Source organism: Candoia aspera, chromosome 3, assembly GCF_035149785.1.
Source record: "Candoia aspera isolate rCanAsp1 chromosome 3, rCanAsp1.hap2, whole genome shotgun sequence".
NCBI lineage: Eukaryota > Metazoa > Chordata > Lepidosauria > Squamata > Boidae > Candoia > Candoia aspera.
This window is the reverse complement of record NC_086155.1, coordinates 40,807,671-40,821,915: the sequence shown is the minus strand read 5'-3', so window position 1 is coordinate 40,821,915 and position 14,245 is coordinate 40,807,671. Positions and strand designations below refer to the sequence as shown.

The 14,245-nt window shown below is 41.1% G+C and overlaps 1 protein-coding gene across 1 annotated transcript; it reads left to right on the top strand.

The window, feature by feature from the left end:
- Positions 1–12,668: 12,668 nt before the first annotated feature.
- Positions 12,669–13,815, top strand: G0S2 (G0/G1 switch 2). The gene is made up of 2 exons (XM_063300080.1): positions 12,669–12,755; positions 13,139–13,815. Exon 2 carries the CDS (start codon positions 13,154–13,156, stop codon positions 13,484–13,486), a length of 333 nt encoding a protein of 110 aa, XP_063156150.1. The 5' UTR covers positions 12,669–12,755; positions 13,139–13,153; the 3' UTR covers positions 13,487–13,815.
- Positions 13,816–14,245: the final 430 nt, after the last annotated feature.

Genomic DNA, 14,245 nt, shown 5'->3' with positions numbered 1-14,245 from the left:
TTTCCTCCTCTACAAGTTGGGTAGGCCTGCTATAGTCCATTGCCAACAGTAGACTTAGTAGACTTTTGCCCTTTAGGGCCTGAAAGAGAAAGGTGACCAATTTAGAATCTCCCACACTTTTTTATACTGATTAGAACTTAGAAGGATCTACCATTAAGATGGGAGGGCAGCCAAGACCCAGCTTGGTCACAGGAACTACCTCCTGTCCTTGCACTGTTCCTTTGTCCAGGAATCCATGATGTTTCTTCTGTTACCACTGAAAAAAATGTACAAGGTTTGGTTTACTTTTCAATCTTGATATGTTCAAAACTAACCTTCCATGTTGTATACTTTATCAATTTTTGCTGGCATTTAAAAACAAGAATGTTGACAATATTCTGGAAGCCTTTATCAGTATTTAATTTACACTATACACGTGATTTTGATTAGTATCTGCATTGAGGAAGCAGAACTAACCAGGCTTCCAGGTGGAGAAAATGGCTGAGTGATGCATCTCTGAAATCACAGAGACGACATTGAGGCTGGAACCATGACAGGACAACAAGCATGGAACTTCTCCGGACAGCAGCAGAACTTCTCCGGACAAGGAGAAGCCAAAGAGATCACCCACATGTGCTCCAGAAGGCAGCTCCTCATGAGGAAACCTGCAGTGAGAATAGAGTGCCAGGAGTCAAGGAAGGAAGATCAGGCTTGCAGCCTCAGTGGAGCCTTTAATGGGTACTGGGTCCAATCAAACTCACCTTTCTAAATCACTTTGGATTATAATTATTTTACATCTAAAAGATCTTCGGAACAGCAATTTAAATAGACCACCCGGTGACTATTCCTATGGCCAGCGGCGTGATTAACAGAGAAGGAAAAGGAAAAATTACGAGAATGTAAAAATTAACTTGCAGCAAAAAAAATATTAAAAGCTTGGATTGTAAAAGATTTTAAAGGGACAAAGGGACCAGTTTTGGGGGGACTTTGTTTGTTCTGAGTTCCTTTGAATTAATTAAATAAACAGCATGTACCTTCTTAGGGAAGGGACAATAACTACTTCTATAAAAGACCAGAAACCCTATATGGATTTTTTTATTGAAAATGGACAAAAATGAATTGATGATTTTGGGATTTACTGATGAAAAAGGGGTGTTTATGGGAAGAAGGGAACCATGCTATGTAATTTGAGAGGGCAGAAACAGTAACAATCATGTTTGTAACTGCTGCAAAGAAGATTGGAAGTCACTTCTAGATATTTTCCTTTTTTGTTCTTCTTTCCTTGACTTTTACTGTTTCTCACTTTCTTTTATCTTTTCATCTTTTTCTTTCTTCCAATCTTTTTTTTTTTACGTTTCCATACTTTTTAATTCTGTATAAAACTCGTTCTCAATAAAAACTATGTGTAAAAAAATAAGGAAGCAGAACTAACCAAATTACTCTGAAGATCTGATACTGAACTCTGGATTAAAACATATTACCAAAATGGAATGTGCTTTCACCAGAAGAAAGGATGGCAAGCAGGTAGTATAGATTACTGGCCCTGACATGTAGGCATACATCTACTTCTCTCTGTGGATCATACGAAGTTTTGTTTGAATAGGGAAGAAAGATCACTGTTTTCTCTGCACAAATTAGTCTTACGGTTTACACACTGGGAACTTGGTAAGACCAGTCTTCCACTGAATACAGAATCAAGCAATTGCAGCCATTCTTGCTAAATTCTGAATGAGTCATTCAAACTCTGTGTACCCAAAAGAGCACATAGCAGAAGCTCTCACTTCCTCAGAAACATCTGCTTTCTCTGTAGTGAACGAATTCCAGAACTGAGCGTTCGTCACTAGGCTAAGTGTAATGGAATCCCTTCCAGTAACCTACTTTACAGATGGTATGAACTCCTGCTAATCTTTCACTTTCTGATGCCCATGGCTGTCGGACTTCAAGAGTTCCCCAGTGAGAGTTGCAGCAAGGACAGGAGAGCTTCCTTAAAGACAGCTTGCCTACCACTTCTATGAATAACCATATAAATGTCACATACACATATACAAGGGCAGCCAGTATCTTCCATTTCCACCCCCCCAGGTGCCCAATAACCCTTCACAATAAAGATCTGCCCTTTATTCCAAGGAATGCATTTAAGGGTCTGAGGACAAGAGACCTGTTTAGGAAGAACAAGTCAACACTTCACTTCCAAGTGCTCCTCCAGGTACTTGTCAGAAAAAAAGGAGATACTAATTGCCGGCTTTGAATAACACAGGGATAACAGGGAGGTGGGAGGGGGGTGATCTTGAAAAAAATTAGTGGTAACGGACTTGATACAGTGGGATGAGGAAGCAGTACAATATAATGGAATAAAGGAAGGAGCAGAGATTAGACTGGGGAGGGTTGCAGAAGGAATAAGCAAGAAGGCAAGAATCAGGACAATGGAAAGGATTAAGAAGGCCGGCAGGGCAGCCTGATAGTAGAAAAATTAGGGAGGTTTGTATAGATGTGAGGGGCAGAAAATTGGGGGAATGACTGCATGTCAATGTCAAAAAGAAATTATTGTAGAGTTTGCTGGAGATGTGGAATGAAACAGAGTTTGTTTAGGGTTGGTCTGAATGAGAAGGAATTGGAGGTACAAGAGCCAGAGGTTTGTGTTTTTGGATGTCTACAGAGTCTTGGGTATGTAATTTGTCTTTGACACTCATTACAGAGCATTCCTTCTCTGTACTAGATTTCTGTTGGAGCAGAAAATTGGTGGTTCAAAGGGAGAATGGTTAATTTTTTGAAATTCAGTTTCTGTGAAAATGGATTTTTATGATGGACTGCCTCCACTATGACATCATGTTGCAAAATTACATTCATAGTGTTTTCTCAAAATCCCAAATGTGCCTGTAAAATTAGACCCCTGTCTTTAAATCATTATGCGTGGATTGGACATCTATAAGAAACTCTACCGGAAGCTTCTCTGGAAGAATGTCTCTTGGTTCAGAATGCAGCGAGAAGAATCGTGGACATCTGGCACAGGATTCCACCAACTGTATCAGCTTGTCAGGGATATTATTCCTTATATAAAGAGATGATTTGTATGCACAGGATTCTTGTTTTAGAGTTGTTTTTATCTTTCCAGCCAAATATTATGTTTGTTTTCAGTTCTTAGAACTGGCCAGAGTAATGCATATGGAAGAATGATATGAAATATATTTCAGCATTCCTTGAGAAAACATGTAAAGAATGGCATACAATTTTTTAAAAATAGCAATAGAAATCATTGCCATCATCAGGATTTTACAAATATACAATGAAAACGAAGAGCATTCCCTGAAATATTTATATAAAAGGAAGAACCCTTTATTTGTTTCTAGATTAGGATTATTTAAAAATATGAATCCTTGACATTTCTATTCCCATTAATAACTTCATATTTGTGTTGGGCCATAGGAGGAAAGAATCCAAAATCCATGGTTGGATAATACTTTTACTCTAGTAATTTGAGGTTGACAAACTATGCATGTGTAATTAATACTATAATAAATTATGGTTTCAAACACCTTGGGAAATGCCTGATTCTGGAATGGATCAGCCAATTAATATTATGTATTTTTAACAGTGTACACATAAAATACTAAATTATGTTGTTGCAGTGTATAAACAGTGGAACTGACAAATACATTATCACACATATCACACACCAGACAGAATGGCTTATGGTTTGTTGTCCTTTGTACACTTGACATATCCCAATTTGCTGCAGATAATTGGTCAAACAGTAAAGATTGGAGTCTTTTAAATCTGTGTGGCTTGCCCTGGTTCTCAGACAGCATTGCAAGGATCATTTTATAATCTAAAAAGAACTATCCAATCTGACTGCTTCACAGATATTTTTCAACACCTCTTATCTTGGCCTCCAACTTGGCAACAAAGGTTAGCCAGTTTATATGCTTAAAGATGTATTTCCTTTTCTCTGTCTTGAAAAGTGAACATTAGCATAAAAGATAACTTCCACAGCATTGGAAACAAGACAGGGAAAGTTCAAGGACAGAGTAATTAGTATCAGACAGATGATTAGAGATATCACCTGTATCTGGTAAGCAAAGCCCCTGTTAATTCTAGAAGATCTACACAAGGAGAAAGACCAACCCTCTGCTGAGAATGCATTATCCAGACTGGCTGAAAAAGTGCCCAATAGCTCTAGAATGGGAAGTAGGGGAGGAAGCAGTGTTCTGAAGTTTGCAAGGAAATGGGTATTAAAGTCCCATCAGGATTTTAAAAAGTAAATCCGGAAAAACATATATGGGTACATATGCAAATGATATCAAAAGATAAGCGCAGATGAAAGGACACTTGCCATGTTCAAGCCTGGAATGCCTGAAGAAGCTTCCCTTCCACCCCCAAATGACACCAGCTGCAGCAGACACTTGTACTCTGGGCCCACATGGAAGCTGGAGTTTTGCTACTGCAGACATTAGAATTCAAGCAGCCAGTGTTCAGCCGTCATTAAGGCATATGCTGGCAGGGATTATTCTGAGTTAAGCATCGATGGCAAAATAATGAAATTGTGACTTATTTATTCATTTATTTATTTATTTTTCAAATTTAGTCACTGCCCATCTCACTCAGAGAGCGACTCTGGGCGGTTAATGCTTGAAAAGCTTCATTTGATGTTTGCACATAGTAAAGGGTGTGTGCATCTTTAGGGTTCTCCTCCTATCTTGGTGAATATTTCCAGAACATGCTGCTGGGGACATTGCTCTGCTCCATAGCAATAACAAGAGAATGTTCTGCACTGTTTAACATCTACATGAAAGTGCTAGGAATTCAGAGCAATGTGTTCCTCAATGTTCTGTTGATATCTGACTCCAATCTTTTCATTACTTGTTTTGTTAGACAGGTTTTATTTGGTGCGACTCACTTTGAAAGTTCTCCAAACTTAGAATAGGGGACAGGTTTTTGTAATAAATAGCATACACTGCGGGTGCAGGTGAAAATGAACCACAGACCTTTTGCTCATTCCCAATAGACAGGAATGAAAAGAAATTTAGTGGTGTTTCGTTTCTCCATTGTGTCTCCATGACAAAGTCCTGCTCTTTTCCTTCAACGTTTTCTGGCTGTGCACTTTCCCTTGTAACTTGTGAAATGACTGGCTGACAAATACACCTCAACACAACCTGAAAAAACTGAGCAGAGAAGCAAGAGCCCGCCTTGTACCAAACATACTCAGATATATGCTTCATCTGCCTTTCTGCCTAGCAGGCACTCAAACAATAGGGGGAAACGCTGTAAACAGTTAAAATCTGACAAAAACAGTTACAATGGCAATTAATTTAAACAGAAAAGGCCTGCCTAAGGAGGAGAGTCTAAATTTTCCTAAAGGTAGAAAGAGCGAAGCTGAGCTCATCCCATAACAAATGTATCTCTTAATAAATAAATCATCTCATATAAATATAAAGAGAAGGAGAAATAGTAGGAGCAGCCTGGTTCTCATTTCCCAATAGACAGCTTCTGAAAGTAAGGCATCTTTAAGAGGGCCTCTTCTGCCGATTTTCATGGCTCGAGCTGAAGAGGTGGAGGCTTAAGTGACCTGCCGTATCAGATAAAAGCCCCTTTAAAGCCATCTAAATTCTCTACATCCTATATGGCAATGCATTCCATAATCTAACTATGCACTGCCTGAAGAAGCATTTCCTTTTGCTTAACTCACAAATAGCAAGAGCACACTGTCAAATGTGTGACTCTTGATGAGCCTTGGATGATGTCAGATGACTACATCTATCCCAAGTGGTCTAGCCAGTCAGCAGCCATGTGCTTGTTTGCACAATGCTGACTGATCTATTCCTGCCTCCTAACAGCTGCTGGGAAGGGCATGTTTCTCCTATCAACAAGCAATATGGGTGACAGGAAATGAGCAATGAGTTAGCTGACTGAACCATTTATTCACCTGAAGAGCTTATATTTTAATTGTTCTCTGTCTAGAAAAATGCTGCTTCTCTCTTTTGCATTTCCCAAAGTCTGGGCTTCTCTTTTCATAATAGTTTCTTAATTCTTTGGCCAGTGCTGTACTCAAATAAATCTGCCAAACAGAGCCAGCAGTACCATTAGATGACTCAAGTGGCCAATTTGGGGTGTCAACAAAAGAGCAGCAAATGGTCAGCCATTTAATTTCTTATGGTTACATGTCTACTGCTAGGGAGGAGGAAAAATAAGTTGTGAAATTGTTTGCCTCTAGTACCAAATAATTTTGATTTTGCTAGATGGATCATTTACTTCTCTGCCTTGGGCAGAAAAATATGGTAGGCTGGTCCCATAGTCAACCACGGATAACATTTTACGTTCATGACAGACCATACAAAGCTTTTGCCATGATTACGTTTGTTACTCTTTAATGTCCCACCTCTCTTTGTTTTCACTGTACATACTTATCAGAGCTATGCAAAGTGGCTTAGGTGCATCTCAAGAAAGAGTTTTCAGCTGCCAGAACAATGAGATTCTTTTCATTGACCCAAAGAGCCTGTGCAATATGGGTCAACAAGATGTTTCATGTTGCCTTGCAGCCTAGACCTGGCAGTTCCAATGGACAGACGTTTCTGCATGTGTTGGTGAGAGTTTCAGTCAAAATCAGTTCTGTCACACAGTTTCACAAAGCGAAGGGCTGCTTTGAAGAACTGAACAGCTCTAATATTTACCCAGCTATTTTCTATGCGGTTACACTCAATCACATATTCATGTGATCTGCTCTTTTGAATACTGTTATAAGGAAAAAGAAATCAGAGATGCTTTACACCAAGAGAGCAATTAACATGGAGAGAAATAAATTGTCATATAGGGGATGAAGGATTAAAGTATCCCACTATCCCTATATTAAAATAGGATCCCAGGGTAGAGGTGGGCATAAATGGTACTTTGAAATTCTCCATTAAATTTGTGTGCAGAGAAATTGGCTGGTTGATTTTTCAAAATTTCTCCAGGGAAAAGAAATACGATTTCTGAAGTGCGGAATTTCCTCTTAGCAATGATACTAGCAACCCAACTGAAGAAAGCCAGCTGTGGGAGCTCCCTATCATCCTTGGGATTTAAAAGAGGTATGGACATGCACACAGTCTGTAGATCCCTGAGGACTATGATGAGTAGATATTCACACATAACCCTTGGCCGTCTTGTAACCAAATCAGTGCAAGAGCTTCACATTCTATCCATGACAATATTGAAATGCTCTTCTCCTTCAAAATCATTTTTATAGCACATTCTTTTTATCAAATTGAATGAGAACTGATTTTTAAAAGGGGAATTTATTGTCTGGCCCTGGCCCTGAATCTGCTATTTTACTTGTTGGAAGCCATCTGTGCATTTACTAGTTATCTGACCGTGCCTTGTCTTTTGGGGCCAACACTGCTGGTCAAAAAAGAAGGTAAAATCTTGGTCTTGAAAATAAAATCTTCTAGCATTAGAAGTTACAGTATTGTATATTGCTCCTATCCATCTTCCAGAACTATTACCTTTCAAAGAACAGAACCAACTTATTGCCAGCTTGAAGAAAGTTAACAGCAATCTGAGGTTATAAATGGTCTTATGGAAGCTGATATAATCTGCTTTATGCTGCTGAGGTAATCTGCAATACTCAGAGAGAGATGAAAGCAAAGAAATGTAAAAGGAACAGGAAAGGGCCACAATCTCCCTCACAGAATGTGCTGTACTTTCTAGTTGTGACTCACTGGCTGAGAGGCAATAAACAGGCTATTATGTTCTCTATGGTTTCATGATCTCAGAAGGAAAGTCCATTGCGTCAGGAAGAGCTTCAGGAGAAAGAAAAGGAAACAGTAAAATGCAGAAGCATTCATTGATTAAACTTCTAATTTTTATTATTGTTATTGTTGTTGTTGTAGTTGTCATTGTCATTGTCATTATTTTATCCCATCTTTTTTATATATAACTCAAGTCAGCAAACATACCTAATTCTCTTGCCTCCTATTTTCCCCACAACAACAACCCTGTGAGGTGGGTTGGGCTGAGAGAAGATGACTGGCCAAAGTGACCCAGCTGGTTTTCATGCCTAAGGGAGGCCTAGAACTCACTGTTTTCTGCTTTCTAGGCCAGCACATGAACCACAACACAACAATTGCCATCTACTGGGTTGTAGGCAAATCAGTTTAAAGAATTACAGTATAAAAACAACAATGAAAAACAGCAGAACAACTAAAATAAATTCAGCAATTTATGGAAATACTTTTTTCCCCCTGCAGTTTCAGCATACACATGCAGTAGTTCTATGAGCATATTGCACAGCAGGGGAAGGTCTATTAGATGTTTAAAACCCTGTTAAAAGTTTTACTACATTATTTTCCACATGTAATATTTGTGCTGGGGGAGGATAGATTGCAGTATATGTTGTTTGGCAGATATATACTTCAGAATGGTTTCTCCCCCATGCAGTACTTCCCCCACATCCCTATACTTAGGATCCAGCATTTAGAAGACCTGAATGAAAAAAAAAATTGGAAGAAAAGGGATAGCTAAAATCCAGCTATATACAGGCAGTCTGGTGGAAAGAAAGAAATGCAACTAAGAAAGAACACCAGAGTAGTCCCTTGTAGAAATATTATGACCTATGTACATCACCGTGCAAATGTCAGTAAAACAGAAAGATAAACCCCATGGTCTAGCAGAAACTGTGGCTCAACATCCATTATCATTCTTCACTGTTAGATATCACCACAGGATCTGGGGAGACTGCAACTTCTGGGTCTTTACCCTAAAACCTTCCTCTGCCTGACTGTACATAAGTGGTGGTTGCTTATTCAGATAGTTCTGTGGACCAGAATGGTTTGTTCTGTGGACCAGATTTTGCTTTCTGGGGGTTACCTGTAATTATAGTTAAAGTTTTCATAGAATGCCTTGTTAAATACTTTTCTGTGTGTGTACATGTGCCTTCGAGTCAGTGTTGACTCCTGGCAACTGCCTGGACTAGTCCCTGCTGTTTTCTTGGCAAGGTTTTTCAGAAATGGTTTGCCATTGCCTCCTTTCTAGGGCTGAGAGAGAGTGACTGACCCAAGGTCACCCAGCTGGCTTTGTGCCTAAGACAGGACTAGAACTCCTGGTCTCCCGGTTTCTAGCCTGGTGCCTTAATCACTAGACCAACCTGGCTCTCTCTGTATTTATTGCAGCTGTGCAAATAAGACAATAATTGAGCAGAAGCAAGGATGAGGAAGGCTCATGAACATGGTCTGGAGAGGTTTGCCCAGATAGTAGGAGTTACCTGTATCTGGCAAAGACAGAACAATTATCGTCACTGAAGCTGGAAACCTTACCTGCAGGCTTACTCACCATCACGCAATCCTTGAGATTTGAAGCTCAGATGCAAAGAGTACTAATTAATCTTTAGATTTCATCCAAAATCAGTGCTCACTTTATTACTGCAGCAAAAATCCCATTATTCTGTTAGAAAATTCTAGATTTAAATTCATTCTCATGTAAATTTGCACTTGTATGTATATGCCATTATAATATATGGCTTATGGGATGCCAAATATTTAGCTCTGCTCACTCCAGACACTATTTTGTATTAAATTCAAATGGAGGACCCCAGACTATTAAAAGAAACTAAGGGCTTTTCTGCATGGCAGCTGTAAGTTGCTTGGCTCCTGACTAGAAATGAAGCCACTTTAAGAAATCCCTTTCCAGCTTCAACCCCTTTCTCCACTTTTGCCACAATAATGTCCTGGTTTTCTGTCTGGGCCAGGCCTACTACAACCTGTAATTCCCCTGCTTCTTTACCCCTTCCACTCATGCCTAGAAAAGCAATCATGAATTGCTTTCCTTTGGGTTGAAGATATGTGATTTCCATTGATGGACCTTTTGTGTAAGTTCCTTGCCATTGACTCCCCATCATAGTTAACACCTTTCCATTGGCAGAAAAGAAGAAAACACTATTGCCATTTTCTGTTACTTGGAATTGAAGAAGAAAGTGACAGAACTCTTGTCAATTCACAAGGTTAAAAAGGAGAGAAGGAAAGTCTGGATTTCCACATTCCATCAGTGATTTTTTAAAAAGAAGGGGGGGAAACCCTAGCCTTTCACTGTCTCGCTGGTGAACTTGTAAAAATAATAATAATCATGAAGGGCAGTGTTTCTCAATCTTGGCAACTTTAAGAATTCTGGGGGTTGAAGTCCACACATATTAAAGTTTCCAGGCTTGAAAAACACTGATGAAGGGTAGAGATCAATGTCCAGAGGGGAGTGGGCATTCCAGTGGCAACAACCAATTGCTATGGAGGTGTTCAGCTACAATGAAATGAAGCACAACAAAGAACCAGACATCACCACTTGCACAGACATTAAGTAGGAAAACACTACTTTGACTCCATAGCAGGAAGAATGTGGCATCCTGAGTTCCTGCTGAGAAACAGTCAGTGGCCTGTACTCACACTGGAGCAAGATGGTTGTACAGATTAGGTCTAAGAAACCAATAATATCCTCACACTCTTCAGGATCTCTTTCCATTCACCAACTCCCTTCAGTTATTTAAAATTTAAAAAAAATTAAATCAAAATTTACAGGAAAAAATTACTAGAGTTCCACCTCTACACATTCATTCTGCCACTTTCACTAGAATCTGGAAGCTTTTACACTTTATTGCACCTTCTCAGATTTAAGCAGTTGTACACAAGGACTGTAAAGGGACGTCTAGATGAGGACGCAGAGGACAGGGCCACGTGCCATAACTCCAGCTGCCCTTCCTCTCTTCCATCCATTAATTCTGAAAGTCTGAACCAATGTCTATTGGTTGTTGTTCTAACTTTTCAGACCCTTGTATATGAATCAAGCTGTAAAATCTTTTTATGGCAACAAGGGCCATTTTTGCAACAAGCTGCAGTCAGAGTCAGACTCCCTTATTGTCCAAAGAGACTGCCCAGCCACTGGGTGAGAGGGCTTACGCAAGGCTGCATAGTGGCTCAGTGGACAGAAATAGAATGCAGATCCCTGGAGTAAAGTCCTAGACCCATGCCCTATGTACAAAAAGGGAACTGACTCCTAAACATTCTGAACCCACATACATTAAAAAAGGGGGAAAAAAGAGGGGGATGCTTACCTCTCACCTGGAAGAATCAAGTAGCGTGCTAGAAGAAAGGACTGGATAGGTCTCTGGAGGAGTGACTGGCTTTCACCAGCTTTGGAGTCTAAACATGAGTCTTTAATGAAAATAGCTGGCTCTTAACACCGACAACCTCAACGGTCAGTGTACAAGAGAAGCTGAGGAGACTTACGTTCAAATCCCCCTTAGCCACACAGCTCAGTGACTTGGGCCACCATTGCCCCTCCGCTTAACCTACTCATAAGATCGTTATAAATGGAGTGGGGGGTTCCTTGAAAAGGAGGGATAAAGCTGAAATGTGTGGATATGCACACATCCACAAATGCAAGTAGAGGTTAACTGTAGAATCAGTAAATGTGGCAAACCCCAGCGTGTCTCATCTGGTTGGGGAAAACTTTGATTCGTAGTGCTGTTGGTCCACAGGGCCACCAGGGAAACCTTGCCAGAGTCACTCAACTTACACTTCACAAGGCTGCTGTGAGGGTAAAACCAAAATGCCCCTCATACGTGTGCTTCCCTTTTCTCCCTGGCAATGTATGTAATATAATTAGACGAAATGCTTCTCAAGGCAAAAGGCTGCTGAAAATAAGTTATGGTATGCCAGAACTCTTGGTGAAAGAACAGAGCTACCCTCTCTGCCTGCAAGACTCCAGACAACCATGAGATGGCAGCACAGAGATATAGCAGAGGAAAATCTGTATCCTCTGGTTATGGGTGTTTTGAGCACCTATATATGGGCACATCTTGCCATTAAGAGAATAAGAGAAGCAACTTAGATCAGTATTTTTCAAACTTGGCAACTTTAAGATGTGTGGACTTCCAACTCCCAGAATTCCCCAGCCAGCAAGCTGTGGTCAACCTGAATCCTTCAAGCGGAACCTATGCGCCATAGAGGTTTCCCTGACTTCATTCCTCAGCAATTGGCATTTAGAGGCAAACCCCCTTGGTCGTCCCGTCACCAAGCAGCCATTGTTAACTTTCCATACCACATTGTGTCTTCTTTTAAAGCCATCTTAAACATCGATTCCCGGGCTTGCCTTTGGAAAATCAGGGAATCTTGCTTTGCTGTAGCCCTATTTGCAGTTAACTGCTCTTAATCTTAATGCCAGGAGCGAGTTTAACAAAGCAAAACAATGCAACGAGTCACCCATTAAGCCTCCTCTAAATTCCGCAATGTCCGTTTAAGGTAATGCGGTTTTAAGAGTGAAGGTCACCCCAACGCGGGCCCTGGCGCACGTAGCTCAACAGTGGGCTGCTTCCCTTTGCAAACTGGCGGAGGCCGCCTGGACAGATGCTACGTGACTCTCTCCAGGTTGATAAATGAACGTGATTTATTGCTGCTGCCTTGCGTGCTTTGGACGCCCTTCCCCACCGCCTCTCCTGGGAGCTGGCGGCGACCACCTCCGCCTGCGCTGCCGTTTGCCAGCCTTACCGGACCAGGAGGCTCTACCCTTGGCCAATGGCTGCAGACCCGCAGCGTGCTCAGCGCATGGGCAGTCCCACTGGCCCGCAGCCTGCACGGACGAAACCAAGCGGTCGGCCCGGGCAGGGGCGGGGCCTCGTGCAAGCGTGGGCCTATAAAGTAAGGAGGCCCACGGCTGTCAAGTTAACTGGAGTGGAGAGAAGCGGGTTGGTGTTTCTGTTTCTGTGCCTGCTGCGAGCTCAACGGCTGCTCAAAGCTCCGAGCGGGGCAGACCATTTCTTCGAGGTAAGGCCGGCGGTTTTTATTTTTGACTGTCCAAGCTACAGTGCTAATTTAGAGCCGAGCTGCTGAAGAGGCTGTTCGAATTCAAGGGAGGGATTTGTGGGGTTGTATTGGAGAAAAGGGCTGCTATTTTTTTTTTTAAAAGCCGTATGATTTTGAATTCATGCTGTCACATCTGATCAGCCACACAAGGGGAATTATACTTGGACTGTCTGTATTAGAAGTGCATCTGCTGTAGTTTGTAGCCTTTGCATAATGGGGCTGTGTAAGCTGCTGAGCCTCTGTTGGTAAAAACTGTTCCTTCAGGGTAGGGTGGCTTGGAACAAAAGGGTCTTCACAATCTAAACTGTAACTGACCTACTTTTCTCATATGTTTCTCCATCTAGGTGTTTCCAAATACCATGGAGACAATGCAAGAGCTGATCCCATTTGCGAAAGAGATGCTGAGCCAGAAGCCCAACAGCAAAATGGTCAAGCTGTACATGCTGGGGAGCATGCTGGCATTCTTTGGAGTGGTTATTGGCCTGGTGGAGACTGTCTGCAGCCCTTTCACCTCTGAGGGGAGGCTGGAGGAAGAGGAGGAGGAGGAGGAGAAAAAGAAAAGGCCTGTTTTGCCACTGAAAAAAAGAGAGGAGGAGTTGGAGGTTGTGCTTCCAAAACAGGACGTGATACAGGAAAAAGGCAAACAGGCACTGGCTTTGAGGAATTCCGTGAACAGGCAACATGCCTCATAGGAAGACTGTTCTTTGCGGGAATTAGATGATGGTGACCTGCAGCATGCAGGACATTTGTCGCTTCTTAAGGGGCAGATTCCCAAAAGTGAAAGAACATCTGCTCTGTGTGAAAGGCAGAAAGACTCTTGAAAGAAAGTCCAAAAAGACTCTGTATTTTATTTTGCTGCTGTGCAGCAGTTGAACACTGCCATTTAAAGTCTTTCATACCTGTTCTTTTGGTATGACAATGCTCTATTGCATCTTATACATGCCTATGTGGGATTTATTTTTACTAATGTCTATATATGTGTTTTACAGATATTTTGCATTTTAAATAAACCATTTTATACTGACACTAACATGCTGGTGTGGATCTCTTGTGTGGGAAGGGAGAACTCTCTGAAGAGCATTGAAAGGAATCTTTTCATCTTTGTGTTCCAGAGGAAGCAGAGCTGGCCTATGTCTTTGGGGGGGGGGGGAGATTCTTAACATGGGGGACATTGGTTTATTACTTTTCTTTGTAAATAATTTTACCAAAAGGCCAGGGCCAATTTTCTAAAGGAAAAATATTCTGTGGTTGAAGTTTGGACCTGAAAGTATTAAACTCCAATGTCAGCTTTCTGAATTAAAAACTATATTGCAATATCTGAATGATAATTTCCAAATAGGGAAATTTGAATATATAGAGAAAGAAAATTAGTGGATATCCAAACAGCCACCTTTGCTTGTTATCTATTTGAAAATGTACAAAGATGGGATGGTCAGACATTCAATGGTGAA